General features: G+C 41.0%; 1 protein-coding gene across 2 annotated transcripts in view; it reads right to left on the bottom strand.

Annotated features, from left to right (window-relative positions):
- SPDYA (speedy/RINGO cell cycle regulator family member A) overlaps positions 1-18027 on the bottom strand; it is a gene marked incomplete at both ends in the record, with an annotated part of 41121 nt that overhangs the window by 6424 nt on the left and 16670 nt on the right. For both annotated transcript variants that reach the window (XM_080711181.1, XM_080711180.1), the window contains one exon: positions 7446-7743. In XM_080711181.1, the coding sequence (XP_080567307.1) occupies positions 7446-7743 (298 nt within the window). The remainder of the gene's footprint in view (positions 1-7445; positions 7744-18027) is intronic.

Raw genomic sequence — 18027 nt, 5'->3', positions numbered from 1 at the left:
GAAACAGGGTCTCACTAAGTTGCTGAGAGCCTCACTAAGTAGCTGAGGCTGGCTTCAAACCTGTGTGATCCTCCTGTCTCAGCCTCCCGAATGCTGGGATTACAAGTGTGTGCCACAACACCCAGCCTGATTTTATTTATTTTGTAACAGGTTCTCACTAGGTTGATTCAAGTCTCACTACTTGCTGAGGTTATTCTCGAACCTGCAATCCTCCTCTCTCAGCCTCCCAAGTACAGGGATTACAGGTGTGTGCCACAACGCCTGGCTTATATTTTTTATTTTGAAACAGGATCTTTTGCTGGGCATACTGGTGCAACCATGCCCAGCTCCTAGTTTTTGTTTTTTAATTTTTTTTATTGGTGCAATGTATTCTAGTTTGTTTTTTTTTTAATCAATAAAAAGAGTATCAGTACTTTGGAGGATGAAATAGGAGGATCACAGGTTCACGCCAGCCTCAGCTACTTAGTGAGGCCCTCTACAGTTTAGCAAGACACTGTTTCAAAATAAAAAAAGCCAGGCATGGTGGCGGATGCTTGTAATCCCAGCACTGGGAGGCTGAGACTGGAGGACTGCAGTTTGCGAACAGCCTCAGGTACTTAGTGAGGCCCTTTGCAACTCAGTGAGACCCTGTTTTAAAATAAAGAATAAAAATAGGGCTGGGGGTGTAGCTTGGAGGTAGAAAGCCTCTGGGTTCCATCCCCAGTACTGCAAAATAAATAAATAAATAATAAAAATTTTAAAAAGGGCTGGGGTATAGTGCAGAGGTAGAATACCCCTGGCTTCAATCCCCAGCACCCCCACTCAAAAAAAAGAGTATTATAGCTGGGTGTGGTGGTGCATGACTATAATTCTAGTATTTAGGAGGCTGAGACAGAGGATCATAGGTTTGAAGCCAGCCTCAGCAAATCAGCAAGGCTCTCAGAAACTTAATGAAATTCTCTTTCCAAATAAAAAATAAAGTAGGGAAGCTGGACATGGTGGCTCACACTTATAATTCCAACATTTGGGAGGCTGAGATAGGAGGATCATGGTTCTGGGACAGCTTCAGCTACTTAGTGAGGCCCATTGCAACTCAGTGAAACCCTGTTTCAAAATAAAGAATTAAAAAATAGGGCTGAAGGTGTAGCTCGGAGGTAGAATGCCCCTGGGTTCCATCCCCACCACCACAAAGAAATAAAAAAATAATAATAATAAAGTAGGGAGCCAGGAGTGGTGGCACACACTTGTAATTCCAGTATTTGGGAGGCTGAGATAGGAGGATTGGTTTGCGGACAGCCTCAGCTACGTAGTGAGGCCCTTTGCAACTCAGTGAGACCCTGTTTCAAAATTAAAAAAAATAAAAAATACAGGGTTGGGGGTGTAGCTTGAGGTAGAATGCCTCGGGGTTCCATTCCCAGTACTGCAAAGATAAATAAAATAAAAATTAAAAATAAAATAAAGTAGGGCTAGGGTATAGCTCAGAGGTAGAATGCCTTTGGGTTCAATCTCTAGCACCATCAAAAAACAAAACAAAACAAAAAACTATTATTGCCCGGCGTGGTGGCGCACGCTTGTAATCCCCATGCTTGGGAGGCGGAGACAGGATGATCGCGCAGGTTCAAACCCGGCCGTGCTGGCTTAAGAGACCCTGTTTCCAAATAAAAAAGTATAAAAATAGGTACTGGGAGTGTAGCCCAGAGGTAGAAGAGTTTCCAGGAACCCCAGTACCACCAAAAAAAAAAAAAAAAAAAAAAAAAACCTATCATAATGCCACTTCAAGATTTCTTGCAGCTGGGTATGGTGGTGCATACTTGTGATCGCAGTACTTGGGAGGCTGATACAGGAGGATTACAGGTTCACGGCCAGCCTCAGCTACTTAGTGAGGTCCTCTGCAACTTAATGAAACTCTGTTTCAAAATTAAAAAATAAGAAAAAGGTTAGGGGTATAGCTTGTAGGTAAAATGCCCCCAGGTTCAATCCCCAGTACAACACACTCAAAAAAATTTCTTGCTGAGTTGTGTTTTAGATCAGATTACCTTTATAAAGGACTAGCACAAGATTGGTCATTGTGATGTGTGTAAATTTGTACAGAATGCCTCATCTATCTACTCCCCCACCATGAAATGTTTAGTCCATGTTTTCAATCTACCTTATCTGACTAAAAAAACACTTTTGTTCTTCAATGTCATAGTATATTTATGTAAAACTGTCTTTTTCATATGTATGTATACTGGAGACTGAAACCAAGGATATTATACCACTGAACTATGCCCCACCCTTTTTATTTTTTAAATTTTCAAACAGGATCCCACTAAATTACTGTGCACTTGTCCTGGAACCTGGGATCCTCCAATCTCAGGGCAAATACTGGCGTGACAGGTGCATGCCATACCATACCAGCTAAAACTTGTTTTTTGAGCTTTATTTTGTTATACTAAAGATTGAACCCAGAGTTGTTCTACCTCCCAGCTACACCCCTAGTCCTATTTTATTTTTTATTTGTATACAGGGTCCCACTAAGTTGCTGAGAACCTTGATAAATTGCTGAGACTGTCTTCAAACCTGGAATCCTCTGTCTCAGCCTCCCCATGTACTGGGATTACAGATGTGCATCATCACACCCTGCTGATTTTAAGGTAAAAAACATGTTTTACCTGATAATCAAGATGTTTCAGCTGGGCGTGGTGCCGCACGCTTGTAATCCCAGCATTTGGGAGACTGAGACAGGAGGATCGCTGTTCGCAGACAGCCTCAGCTACTTAGTGAGGCTCTTTGCAACGCAGTGAGACCTTGTTTCAAAATAAAGGATAAGAAATGGGGCTGGGGGTGAAGTTCAGAGGTACAATGCCCCTGGGTTCCATCCCCAGTACTGCAAAAAATAAAAAAATTAAAAAAAGATTTTTTTTCTTTTGTTTGAAAGAAAGATGATAAATACCTATGCTAAGTTTTAGTAAACTTAAAACCTGGAGCAGAGCCTCAGCTCACTGTGTCTCTCTTGGAGAATTTTGGGTAGAGTTTTCTGTAGTCATGAACCATCAAGTGAGTTTAACCTTATTTAGACTATAAGAAGAAATTATTATTTTTATTATGATTGTGTGTGGAAGTAGGTTTGGAACCCAGGGACATTTTACCTCTGGGCTACACCTCAGCCCTGTTTTAGTTTTTATTTTGAAACAGGGTCTTACTAAGTTGATGAGAGCCTCACTAAATTTCTGAGGCTATCCCTGAACTGCCATCCTCCTGTCTTACCCTCTCAAGTACTGGGATTACAAGCATGTGCCACCGCGCCTAGCTCACAACCAGCTTTGGGAAGAAATTTTTGCTTGCAGAGATTACTGCTGGCAATCAGCAGCTGCTTAGACAGGATGAGACTGACCTCACTCCTAATAATATTATGTGTCTATCTTACACTCCTAACTTCCTTTCCAGTTAGCTCACTTTTGTTAAGCCTATTGGAAGAAAATATAGATTTTTACTGGTCAAAGGTGTGTGTCAATAGTTTTTCTTTGTCAAAAGATTTTACAAGCTGGGCGTGGTGGTGCACACCTGTAATCCCAGTACTTGGGAGGCTGAGACAGAAGGATTGCACGTTTGAAGGCAGCCTCAGCAAGTAGTGAGACTCTCAGCAATTAAGCGAGACCCTGTTTCAAAATGAAAAGTAAAATCAAACTGAGGGAGTAACACAGAGGAGCCCCCTGGGTTCAATCCCCAGTACTACAAAAGAAAGGGGAAGTTTTATAGTTAACCTTCAGTTAATCGGCAGAGCAAAACAGTGATGGATACATGTTCCTTCCTATATAGGAACTGTTGATCCTAAATCAGAGATTTCATTTAAGAACACAGTGAGAGCACAGTTCCTTCTACAACTCCATTATGTCAAAAACCCATTTTTGTCCAGTCCCCCCAAAGACTTTTTTCTTCAAAGCATAGTAACAGGCTTATCACTCTAATCTCCTGTTGAAATGTCAAGGCCTAGAATCTAGAATATACAATTGTTGTTATCTATAGGGCTTGTCTGAATAAAATATAACTGCTTCTGTTTTGCTTTCTTTAAATATCTATATTCAAGCTGGGCATGGTGGCGCACACTTGTAATCCCAGCATTCAGGAGGCTGGGACCGGAGGATTGTGGTTCACGGACAACCTCAGCTACTTAGTGAGGCCCTCTGCAACTTATTCAGACCCTGTTTCAAAATAAAGAATAAAAAAATGGGGTAGGAGCCGGGCATGGTGGCGCACGCTTGTAATCCCTGCGCTTGGAAGGCTGAGACAGGAGGATCACACAGGTTCAGAGCCAGCCTCAGCTACTTAGTGAGGTTCTCAGCAATTTAGCGAGACCCTGTTTCCAAATAAAATATAAAATAGCTCTGCGAGTGTAGCCTGGAGGTAGAAGGCCTCTGGGTTCCATCCCCAGTACAACCAAAAAAAAAAATAAAAAATAATTGGGTAGGAAGTGTAGCTCAGAGGTTGAATGCCCCTGGGTTCCATCCCCAGACTGGCAATAAATAAATTAATAAATTAATTAAATTAAATACATATCTATAGCCGGGCACGGTGGCGCATGCTTGTAATCCCTGTGCTTGGAAGGCTGAGACAGGAGGATCACACAGGTTCAAAGCCAGCCTCAGCTACTTAGTGAGGCCCTGTTTCCAAATAAAATATAAAATGGATCTGGGAGTATAGCCCAGAGGTAGAAAGCCTCTGGGTTCTACCCCCAGTACCACCAAAAAAAAAAAAAAATCTATATTCAAATTGTTGAAATTCCCTCCTAACTTTCTCCATAAAATCCTCCATGAGGGACTTGGCTCTTAATGGTCTCACCACCTCCTTAGCAGTCTGCTAAAAAGACTTCTGCCACAGCTCATTTTCACTGCGAAGGGCAAGATTTCATCGACAGTCGAGAATAATTGTTAGGAATTCAAGCTCTAGTCTACAGTCAGAGAATGGGATTCAAATGTTACATTTTCAACCTCCGACAAATTACTAAGCTTGCTAAGCCTCAATTTCTTTATCTGTCAAGTGGAGATTTCCCTTAAGGTTGGCTGTGGATATTAAATGGTACTATAAGTGGGGTGGGGTGTGGTGAAGCAGGCCTATAATCCCAGTCCTTGAGAGGCTCAGACAGGAGGATCACAGGTTCGAGGCTAGCCTCAGCAACTTCGCAAGACCCTCAACAACTTAGTGAGACTCTGCTTCAAAATTTAAAAAAGGACTGAGGTTGTGTCTCAGAGGTAGAATGTCTTTGCGTTCAATACACAATACTTCAAAAACAGATACTATGAATGCAAAATGTATATATTGCATGGGAATTTCTAAATATTCAGTAAATACTATCTATTATGAGGATCAAAATATGTAAAATGAGCTGGGAGGTAGCTAAAAGATGACTCTTTTTTTTTTTTTTTTCAGAACTGGGGGTTGAACCCAGAGGCATTCTACTTCTGAGCTCCATCCCCAGCCCTATTTTTTTATCCCTAATTTCAAAACAGAGTCTCACTAAGTTGCAGAGTACCTCACTAAGTAGCTGAGGCTGGCTGTGAACCTGTGATCCTCCTGTCTCAGCCTCCCAAGTACTGGGATTCCAAGTGTGCGCCACCATGCCTGGCTACCTCTTACTTTATAATTTAGATTATGGTGGACCAAATTTACCTTCAAATATGATGAAACAAAAGGAATTGTGGGTGGAAGTGTTATACTGTCAGATTTGTTGAGTGATTACTATGGCCAGGAAATAAAATGGGTACTGAAATACAACCTCTACCTTCAAGGGTCTAGAGTCAGTTTCTCCTTTAGTGAAGCATTAGTAAAGCTTCAGCAATCACTGTTATTCTCATAGGGATGTGACAGAAATAAACTGGTGACATTCTGAAGTAATGGATGCCTGTTCATTTGTCATGACAGAGTTGGAATGGATTCTGTCAGAGCCCGGTGTGGTGGCACATTAATGTGATCCCAGTACTTGAGAGGCTGAGACAGAACTAGCATAGGTTCAAGGACAGCCTCAGCAACTGAGCGAGACCCTGTTTCAAAATAAAACATAAAAAAGGCTGGGGGTATAACTCAAAGGCAGAACACCTCCACTATAAAAAGGAAAAAAAAAAAAAAAAAGAAAGAAATCTGGCTGGACATGGTGGCGCACACTTGTAATCCCAGTGCTTGGGAGGCTGAGACGGGAGGATCACACAGGTTCAAAGCCAGCCTCAGCTACTTAGTGAGACCCTGTTTTTAAATAAAGTATAAAATGGGTCTGGGAGTGTAGCCCAGAGGTAGAAAAGCCTCTGTGTTCCAACCCTAGTACCACAAAAAGAAAAAAAAAAAGAAAGGAAAGGAAAGGAAAGGAAAGGAAAGGAAAGGAAAGAAAAGAAAAGAAAAGAAAAGAAATCTGTCAGTCCTATCTTCAAATGGGTGAAAATCTGGAAGAAAGGATTTATAAGAGGCTGCGACAGAAGGATCACCGGTTCAAGGACAGCCTCAGCAACCTTAGAGACCATGTTTTAATAAATAAAATAGGGCTGGGTAGCCGGGCATGGTGGCGCACACTTGTAATCCCCGCGCTTGGGAGGCGGAGACTGGAGGATTGCACAGGTTCGAAGCCAGCCTTGCTGGCTTAAGGGACCCTGTTTCTAAATAAAAAATATAAGATAGGTCTTGGAGTGTAGCCTGGAAGTAGAAGGGTACCATCCCCAGTACCACCAAAGGGAAAAAAAAAATAGGGCTGGGTAGAATTCTCCTGGGTTCAATCCCCATTACAAAAAAAAAAAAAAAAACAAAACACAAAAAAACCCCTCAAAACAACAAGATGGATTATATCCTATTATAGGACATTATTCTAGTTCAAATCTAGAAGAGACTACTATACATAAAACGGATTTGACAATTATGTGGTGTTTGTATGTCCAGCTACTTTATAATCAACATAAGATACCACTGTATGAAGCACTTAAACTCCAAAAACTAAAATGTGCAAGTAAATTATGGTACTTACACCATGACAGGATTAAAAATAAAGCTTTCAAAAACTATATAATGACATGGAAGATGCTTATTGATAAATAAAAAAGGTGTACTAGATATAATTTGGTTCTAATTTTAATTTTGTTAGAAATAGAAAAGTATATTGAAGGAAGCCAATAGTTAGATGGTGATTATTAAAAGTAAATTTATTTTTAATCTTAAAATCCTTTTGGAATAAACATTTCAAAGAAATGGCTCAGGTCCTAATACTTGAGGCCTAGGGTACATTAAGTTTCAATTTAACGTACATCACACTAAAATCCTGTTAGTTGATGTAGACTGCCATAAAACATACAGAGACAACAAAAGCAACAACTGAAAGAGGGGAAACTTCCTATACTAAGTTAACTGTTTGTAATATATCAATTATTACGTATCCCTGCCTGTGATGCTCACTAGAGCTCAAAAAATACCATGCATGGACCCCGTTGTGTCTTAGCACTAAATCATACCTTGAGAATAGCTACAAGCGTGAGAAGGATCACCTAGTGTGCCCACTGATAAACAACTGTGTGACTCTCGAGAGTGTTTGTCCATCAGCTCTCCCGCGTCACTGAATGAAGATGATGAGGAAGACAATCCCAGCAGAACATATCTTCCTTTTTTACCACAGAGCGAGCACTCGGCCGGCGTGGCGCTGGGTCCCCGAGGCAGCTGGACTTCATCCCTGTTGTAGTTTCTGACCGCTCCACTGTGATGGATAGAGCGCTCTCGTTGCCAGATATAATGGGTCGGAGCAATAGCCATAACCTATAAAGGAAAGCCTACTTTTAGAATTTTAAGAAGATTTTAAATTTACCTAAGTTAAAAAATTATAATTGGAGAGCAGCCATTTCTAAATCTGACATAAAATCTAAGTTACCAGTTTTATTATTTACTTCTTTTTTGTGATACCGGGGATTGAACCTAGTGCCCTTCTACCACTGGGCTACACCCCAAGCCCTATTTTATTTTTTATTTGGAAACAGGCTCTCACTAAGTTGCTAGAGCCTAACTAAGTTGCTGAGGCTGGCTGCGAACCTGTGATGCTCCTACCGCAGCCTCCCAAGTATTGGGGTTACAGGCATGCACCACAATGACACATGCACATGTATACACACACAAACACACACACACACACACACCTCTCCCCAGTACCACAATAAATAAGTAAATACACTCTGTGACCCAGAAAGTTACATAATTTGCCCAAGATCATAGAACTAAGAATTAAGACCCAAATCAAGCTCTCGACCCTGGTATAATTTTATTCACATTACTGTTATCATACCAATTTTCTACTTGTGTGTGTGTGTGTGTGTGTACATTTGTTCAAAAACAAGTGTGGGTGTGTATTTTCCTAGCTGTGTTAGCCTGTGGAGACTGACATGATACCTCAGTTACAGCAAAGATAACTGTTTTCCAAGCTTCTATTTTGTGCCATTTGCTTCCTGTTTCACTCTGCTCTTTTCACTAGACTTTGCTATAGGATTGCTACAAAATTGATGGTAAGGTTTGTAATGTCAGTAGCCTCCAATTATTAGTTATTTTATCTATCATTAAAAAGTATATATCTGCCGGGCGTGGTGGTGCACACCTGTAATCCCAGTACTTGGGAGGCTGAGGCAGGAGAATCGCAGGTTTCCAGCCAGTCTCAGCTACTAAGTGAGGCCCTTTCTTTTTGTGGAACCAGGGATGGACTCAGGGGCATTCTACCTCTGAGCTATACCCCTGCCCTATTTTTTTTTATTTTAAAACAGGGTTCTCACTAAGTTGCTGAGAGGCTAAGTAGCTGAGGCTGGGTATGAACCTGAGATCCTTCTGTCTCAGCCTCCCGAGTACTGGAAATACAAGCCTGTGCCACCAGGCCCAGCTAACATTAATTTCACTTTCTTGAGCATTGCTATCTAGTCCACACCCTTGTACATTCTCAATAGTCTGTCTTTTTTACATATGGGGCATCACTTTATTCTGTCCAGAGAGACCATTTACTGCTTTCTAAATGCCTATTCTGGAGCCAGGCATAGGGGCACACACTTGTCATCCCGGTACTTGGGGAGGCTGAGACAGGAGGATCGCAAGTATGGGGCAGCCTCAGCAATATAGTAAGATTCTAGTGAGACCCTGTTTCAGAACAAAAAATAAAAAAGGGCTGGGTATATAGCAAAAAAAAAAAAAAAAAAGCAGAGAGAGAAAGAGAAATTACAAAATTCATTATCTGAAAGTACGATGTATGTTCATATGTTTTCTGGCAGTAATTTATGGCGAAGAGTTAGTGATAGTTATCTCTATCACTAGCTTAGAGAAATAGCTATAGAGGAGTCACAACCCACAGTTTTTTTTTTCATCTGGGAAATGAGTAATTATGCTACATAACTCCCAAGAATAGATATAAGTTAATTTTCTAAACTAATTATAGTTTATATGGAAGCTAGATGTCTTAGAGAAAACAGGACACTGGGATGTTATTCTTTTTTCTTTCTTTTTTTTTGGGGGGGGTACTGGGTATATAGAACCCGGAGCATTATACCTCAAAGCTACATCCCCAGCCCTATTTTTTATTCTTTATTTTGAAACAGGGTCTCACTGAGTTGTGGAGAGCCTAAGTAGCTGAGGCTGTCCGCGAACCCCGATCCTCCTGTCTGAGCCTCCCAAATGCTGGGATTCCAAGCGTGCGCCACCGCACCCGGTTTTGGATGTTATTAAATGTGAAGATCTGGCTCGATCACTTACTTGATATGCTTTGATATGGTAAATTCCAACCTCTTTGGTCCTCAATTTCATCAGCTGTAAAATGAGAATGCTACCATCCTTACAGGTATTTTTGTGAGGATAAGAAAACAATTTGTATGAAAATATTTACAACTTGCAAAGCACTATGCAAATGTAATTTTGTATATATTATTTGTAATATTATTATTATTTATTTTTTTGGTGGTACTGGGGTTCCTGGAAGCCCTTCTACCTCCGGGTTACACTCCCAGACTTATTTTATATTTTTATTTGGAAACAGAGTTTCTTAAGCCAGCAAGGCTGGCTTCGAACCTGTACGATCCTCCTGTCTGCACCTCCCAAGTGCAGGACTACAAGTGTGCACCACCACGCCCGGCTGTAATATTTTAAGCCAGCTCGTAGCTATTCCAACTTGGGTTCATTTTAGGATATGTGATTGAAACTTTTTTTTTTTTTTTTTGTAGTACTGGGGATAGAACCCTTCTACCTCTGGGCTACACTCCCGGACCTATTTTATATTTTTTATTTGGAAACAGGGTCTCTTAAACCAGAGAGGCTGGCTTTGAACCTGCGCGACCCTATCTCCGCCTCCCAAGTGCAGGGAATTCCAAACGTGCACCACCATGACTGGCTGAAGACATGTTTTGACTAGCAATATGCCTATACCAAGTTTTTAATAATGAGCGCAAGAAATGTTTAATTTCTTTCTTTCTTTGTTTTTTTCCAGTACTGGGGATTGAACCCGGGGGAATTCTGCCTCCAAACTACACCCCCATCCCCATTTTTTATTCTTTATTTTGAAACAGGGTCTCACGAAGTTGTGGAGGGCCTCACTAAATAGCTGAGGCAGGCTGTGAAACTGAGATCTTCCTGTCTCAGTCTCCCAAATATTGGGATTACAAGCATTGCCACCATGCTAGGCTTTAACTGAATGATGTAATTCTTCTGTATAAAAATCCTCCCATGCTGGGCATGGTGGCGCATGCTTGTAATCCCAGCACTTGGGAGGCTGAGACAGGAGGATCACACAGGTTCACAGCCAGCCTCAGCTACTGAGTGAGGCTCTCAGCAACTTAGTGAGACCCTGTCTCCAAATAAAGTATAAAATAGGTCTGGGAGTATAGCCCAGAGGTAGAAAAGCCCCTGGGTTCCATCCCCAGTAACACACACACACACACACACACACACACACACACACACCACCACCACCACCACCACACAAAAACCCTCCCACAACACTAAACTTGGTATTAATTCATAAACTAGCTGTGAATGAATACTCAAAAAGAACAGGACAATGCTGTTGAGGTACAAGGATCTCTTTAGCCCAAGGGCTTCAAGGCTGTCTGGGCAACATAGTGACAACTTGTTTCAAAAAACAAAAATATAGCTGGGTGTGGTGGTACACAGGTTTAATCCAAGTACTTGGGAGACAGGAGGGCTGCAGGTTTGTGGCCAGCCTTGGCTGCTTGGTGAGGCCCTCTGCAGCTTAGTGAGATGGTTCAAAAAAAAAAAAAAAACCAATAAAAAATAGGACTGAGGATGTAGCTCAGAGGTAGAATGCACATAGGTTCAATCTCTAGTAACACAACGAAAGACAAAACAAATGTGTGTGTGTGTGTGTGTGTGTGTGTGTGTGTGTGTGTGTTTTGTTTGGTACTAGGGATGGAACCCAGGGGCATTCTACCTCTGGGATACACCTCCCCCCTATTTATTATTATTATTATTATTATTATTATTATTATTATTGTTAATTTTTGCGGGTTTGGAGGTGGAACCCAGGGATATTTAACCTCCGAGCTACACCCCTTGCCCTATTTTTTATTCTTTATTTTGAAATAGGGTCTTACTAAGTTGCAGAGGGCCTCACTAAGTAGCTGAGGCTGTCCACGAACCATGATCCTCCGGTCTCAGCCTCCCAAATGCTGGGATTACAAGCGTGCACCACCACACCCGGCTCTATTTTTTATTATTTATTTATTTATTGATTGATTGATTTTGTGGTACTGGGGGTGGAACCCAGAGGCTTTCTACCTCCGGGCTATACTCCCAGACCTATTTTATATTTTATTTGAAAACTGGGTCTCACTAAATTGCTTATGATCCTCCTGTCTCAGCCTCCCAAGCGCGGGGATTACAAGCATGCGCCACCACGCCTGGCCTTATTATTTATTTTGAAACAGGGTCTCACTAAGTAGCTCAGAGCCTCACTAAATTGTTGAAGCTGGCCATGAACTTGCAATCCTCCTGTCTCAGCCTCCCAAGGACTGGGATTACAAGCATACCCCACCATGCCCAGCTCTATACGTGACACATACATATATATCATACACACACTCATAAGCATATATCTTATACATATGTATTTTTTTGGTACTGGGGATCAAACCCAGATCCTTGTACATACTGGGTAAGTAATCTATCACTGAGCTACATCCCCAGAAAATATTTATATTCCCGTGGTGGAAAATAGACAATAGGCAAAATAAGAAAAAAAAAAAAAGAATATATGATGCTGGACGTGGTGGTGCATGCTTGTAATCCCAGCATTTGGGAGGATTGCAGTTTGTGGACAGTCTCAGCAGTTTAGGCCCTTGGCAACTCAGTGAAACCCTGTTTCAAAAAATAAAGAATAAAAAATAGGGCTGGAGTGTATCTTGGAGATATAATGCCCCTGGGTTCCATCCCTAGTACCACACACACACACACACAAAAAGAGTATATATAGTTGAATGCTATGATGACAACTGGAACTGACAATGGAAATACAGAGTAATAATGGAAAGTACTACTTTTTAAATAACTTTATTGAGATATAATTCAAATATAAATCACCCATTTAAAATGTACAATCCAGTAACTTTCAGTATAGAGTTGTGTAACTTACCATAGTCAAGTTTAAAACATTTTTACTCCCAAAAGAGAACCACACCCCTTTCCCTTCCTCTCCTCAGCCCCAATAACTTCTAATAGAATTTCTCTTTATATTTGTCTATTCTGGACATTTCATATAAATAGAACAACACAGTATATGGTCCTTTGTGACTGACTTCTTTCATTTAATGCTTTTAAGGTTCATCTATGTTTTAGCTTGCAGCAGTATTCCATTCTTTTAAATAACTGCCAAGCATGCTGGGCGTGGTGGTGCACACTTGGAATCTTAGCTTTTGCGAGGCTGAGACAGGAGGGTCGTGGTTCAAGGACAGTCTCAGCAACTACTGAGGCCCTTTGCAATTCAGTGAGACCCTGTTTCAAAATAAAGAGTAAAAAATAGGAGCCAGGTATGGTGGCGCACGCTTATAATCCCAGCATTCAGGAGGCTGAGACAGGAGGATCACAGTTCATGGACAGCCTCAGCTACTTAGTGAGGCCCTCTGCAACTCAGTGAGAGCTGGTTTCAAAATAAAGAATAAAAAAATAGGACAGGGGGTGTAGCTCGGAGGTCGAATGCCCCGGGTTTCATCCCCAGACCCCCCCCACACACAAAAAGAATAAAAAATAGGACTGAGGGTGTAGCTCGAAGGTAGAATGCCCCTGGGTTCCATACCCAGTACCACCAAAAAAAAAAAAAAATGCCAAGCAATATTTCATTGTATGGATGTACCATATTTTGTTTATTCATAAGTTAATAAACATTTATTTCCACTTTGGGATTTACAAATAAAGCTCTATGAACATTCGTGTGCATGTTTTTTGTGTGTGTGGACAGTTTTCATTTCTTTTAAGTAAGTAGCTAGAATTTCTGGGCCATTTGGTAACTCTAGTTTTGGTTTTTGAGAAACTGAGAAACTGTTATCTAAAGCAACTATTCCATTTTACATTTCCCCATCAAAAGCGTATGTGGGTTCCAATAGCTCCACATCCTCAACAATACTTATTTTTTGTGGTACTAGGGAGGCAGCTTGCTCACCACTATGCCACCAACGCACTCCCTTTTTGTGGTACTAGGGATTGAACGCAGGGGCATTCTACTTCTGGGCTACACAGCTAACCCTCTTTTATTTTTTATTTTGAAATAGGGTCTTGCTAAGTTGATGAGGGCCCAAGTTGCTGAAGCTGGCCTCAAAACCTGTGATCCTCCCATCAGCCTCCCAAGTACTAGGATTACAGGTGTGTGCCACCATGCCTGGTTTGTGACCTGTGATCCTCCCATCAGCCTCCCAAGTACTAGGATTACAGGTGTGTGCCACCATGCCTGGTTTGTGATTACTATTTGAAGTACTGGGGGTTGAACTCCGGGCTATACTCCCAGATATATATATATATATATATATATATATATATATATATATATATATATATATATAGTTTGGAAACAGGGTCTCACTAAATTGCTGAGAGCCTCACTAAGTAGCTGAGGCTGGCATTGAACCCGTGCGATCCTCCTGTCTCAACCTCCCAAGTATGGGGATTACAAGCGTGCGCCACCGCGCCTGGCTATGGAGCTTCTATTTCTGAGTTAGACCCCAACCCTATTTTATTTTGAAACAGGTTATCACTAACTTGCTCTGGCGGGCCTCAAGCTTGCAATCCTTCTGCCTCACCTTCCCAAATACTGGGATTACAGGGGTGGGCCACTGTGCCTGGCTTAACTTTTTGTCTACAGCCACCTTAGTGAAGTGATATTTCATTGCTCTTTTGCTTATCTGTATTTCTCTGGCAGTAACTAGGTTGAACCATCTTTTCATGTGTTTTCTAGCCATTTGTCTCTCTTCTTTGGAAAAATACCTATTCAGCTCCTTTGCCTATTTAAAAAAAATTGGGTTGTCCTTTATCATTGAGTTGAGAGCTCTTTACATATTCCAGACACAAATAGCTGATTTGCAAAAGTATTTCTCCTATTTTGTAAGTTGTCTTTTCACTTGGTGTTCTTTGAAGAAGGACAAAGGTTACTAATTTCAATGACATTTATTTTATTTTATCCATCTTTTGTTGCTTGTTCTTTTGTTATTATATATAAGCAGCTTAGTTCATGGTCAAAAAGATTTATCACTATGTTTTCTTCTAAAAGTCTTTTTTTTGTGTATGTGGTACTGGGGTTCCTGGGAGCCTTTCTACCTCCAGGCTACACTCCCAGACCTTTTTTATTTTTGGAAACAGGGTCTCTTAAACCAGCGAGGCTGGCTCTGAACCTGCACGGATTACAAGTGTGCGCCACTACGCCCAGCTAATTTTTTTTTTTTTTTTTGGTGGTACTGGGGTTCTTGGAAGCCCTTCTACCTCCGGGCTACACTCCCAGACCTATTTTTACATTTTTTATTTGGAAACAAGGTCTCCTAAGCCAGCGCGTGCGGCTGGCTTCGAACCTGCACGATCCTCCTGTCTCTGCCTCCCAAGCGCGGGGATTACAAGCGTGCGCCACCATGCCCGGCTCTACTAAGAGTTTTAATAGCTTTGATTCATATCAGTTCTCGGATCCATTGTGAGTTTAATTTTATTTATGGTATAAATTCAGAGCCCAATTTCTTTTTTTTTTTTTCCCCCAGTACTGGGGATTGAATCCAGGGACAATATACCCTGCCTCCCTCAGTCCTATTTTATTTTTTTATTTGGAGACAGTCTTGCTAAATTGCTGAGAGCCTTGTTAAGCCGCTGAGGTTGGGTTTGAACCTGCAATCCTCCTGTCTCGGCCTCCCAAGTACTGGAAATAGAGATGTGTGTCATCACATCCACCTCCAACTTCATTCTTCTGCATGCAGATAGTTGTCCCAGCACTATTCTATTTGTTGAAAAGACTGTTTCCTCATTTAATTTTCTTGTCAACCTTGTTAAAATTTAGTTGAACACAATAGTGAAGGGTTTATTTCTGGGTACTTCTATTCTATTGAATGGAATTCTATTCCACTGAAGGAAATATTACTTTATATAGGAAAATGAGGAGCAATCTGTCTGAGATGAGAATGGCAAGGGCAAAGTTACTAAGAGGGAATGTGTCTACTATGTTTGCAATAAGGAGGCCGGTGTAGCTGGAGTGGGTGAGAAAGGAGAGATGAGGTCAACTACAGAGAACCATGATAAGGATTGCCTCTTCCCCTATGCTAGATGGGAAACTACTGAGAGCTTTATTTTTTTCTTTTTCTCGTGGTACTGGGGATTGAACCCAGGGGAATTCTACCTCTGAGCTATACCCTCAGTCCAATTTTTAAATATTTATTTATTTATTTATTTATTTATTTATTTATTTATTTTTGCTGTACTAGGGATGGAACCTAGGAGCATTCGACCTCTAAGCTACACCCCCAGCACTATTTTTAACAGGGTCTGAATTGCAAAGGTTCTAAGTAGTTGAAGCTGGCTGCAAACCGCAATCCTCCTGTCTCAGCTTCCCAAATGCTGGGATTACAAGGGTGCACCACCACACCCAGTTTAAATTTTTATTATTTTATTTATTTATTTATTTATTTATTTATTTATATTTGCATGTCTGGGGATGGAACCCACGGGCATTCGACCTCTAAGCTATACACCATGCCTTTTTAAAAATTAATTCTTTATTTTGAAACAGGGTCTCACTAAGTTGCAGAGGGCCTCATTAAATAGCTGAGGCTGTCTGCAAACTGCGATCCTTTAGTCTCAGCCTCCCAAATGCTGGGATTACAAGCGTGTGCCACCACACCCAGTTTAAATTTTTATCTATTCTTATTTGTTTTTTGTGGGTCTGGGGATGGAACCCAGGGGCATTTGGCCTCCGAGATACACCCCTACCCTATTTTTTTAAATTCTTTATTTTGAAACAGGGTCTCACTAAAATGTGGAGGGCCTCACTAAGTAGCTGAGGCTGTCCGCGAACCATGATCCTCCAGTCTTAGCCTCCCAAATGCTGGGATTATAAGCGTGTGCCACCACTCGCGGCTTAAATTTTTATTTTATTTATTTATTTTAATTTTTTGCGGATCTGGGAATAGAACCCAGGGGCATGCGACCTCCGAGCTACACCCCTTGCCCTATTTTTTATTCTTTATTTTGAAACCAGGTCTCACTGAGTTGCAGAGGGCCTCACTAAGTAGCTGAGGCTGTCCACAAACCATGACCCTTTGGTCTCAGTCTCCCAAATGCTGGGATTACAAGAGCGAGCCACCATGCCCGGCTAAATTTTATTATTTATTTATTTATTTATTTATTTATTTATTTATTTATTTATTCTTTTTGGTGGTACTGGGGTTCCTGGAAGCCCTTCTACCTCTGGGCTACACTCCCAGACCTATTTTATATATTTGGAAAGCCAGCGCCGCTGACTTTGAACCTGCAGGATCCTCCTGTCTCTGCCTCCCAAGCATGGGGATTACAAGCATGCGCCACCACGCCCAGCCCGATTTTATTTATTTATTATTTGGAAACAAGGTCACAGTAGGTTGCGGAGAGCCTTACTAAGTTGCTGAGGCTGTTTTCAAACCCACGATCCTCCTGTCTCAGCCTCCCAAGTATTGGGATTGCTGGCAGGCATGCCTCACTGCACCGGGCTTAATCTTTTCTTTTTTTTTCATGTAGATACTTGGAGAAGGTAAGGATGAAGAAAGGTTGATCAGTGGGTGCTAAGTGGAAGTTTGGAATAAGATGTCCTAGTGTGCTACTGTGCAGTAGGGTGGTTACAGATGGCAGTTGTGTACTGTGTATCTGAAAAAGCTAGAAAAGAGGATTTTGAAATGTAAGTGATGTTTGAGAAGATATATGTGTTTAAACTGATTATACAATATTATCATGTAATGATATATGACATTATGCCCCATTAACATGTACAATTTTTGTTTATATGTATCAATTTAAAAATAAATTTAAAATGTTGATATATCTCAAAATTATGAAAAAGCAAAAAGATATCCATATTCCTACTGTCTAGAACAAATAGATATTAACATTCTATTTTTGCTTTAAGCCTTTCTTAAAATTAAAAGCAATAATATAGCTTGTGGTAAATATTTATTAACTACCCATTAAATCAATGTATATTTAATAAGTGAATGAATTTGATCCAATGTTAAGAAACAATCTAGGCTGGGCGTGGTGGCACACGCTTGTAATCCCAGCGCTTGGGAGGCTGAGACAGGAGGATCACACAGGTTCGAAGCCAGCCTCAGCTACTTAGTGAGGCTCTCAGCAACTTAGTGAGACCCTGTTTCCAAATAAAATATAAAAAAAAAATGGTCTGGGAGTATAGCCCGGAGGTAGAAACCTCTGGGTTCCACCCCCAGTACCACCAAAACAACAAAACAAAACAAAACAAAAAACAACAAAAAAGAAAAAACAATCTAGTTTGCCCAATAAGAGTTTAGGCAATATAAACTTATATAACTCTGAACTCTCAAAATAAAAGTTGAAAGAAAC

The sequence above is a fragment of the Muscardinus avellanarius genome, assembly GCF_963383645.1.
Source record: "Muscardinus avellanarius genome assembly, chromosome: 15".
NCBI lineage: Eukaryota > Metazoa > Chordata > Mammalia > Rodentia > Gliridae > Muscardinus > Muscardinus avellanarius.
The sequence above is the reverse complement of the archived record's forward strand: the minus strand, read 5'-3'. Positions and strand labels throughout refer to the sequence as shown.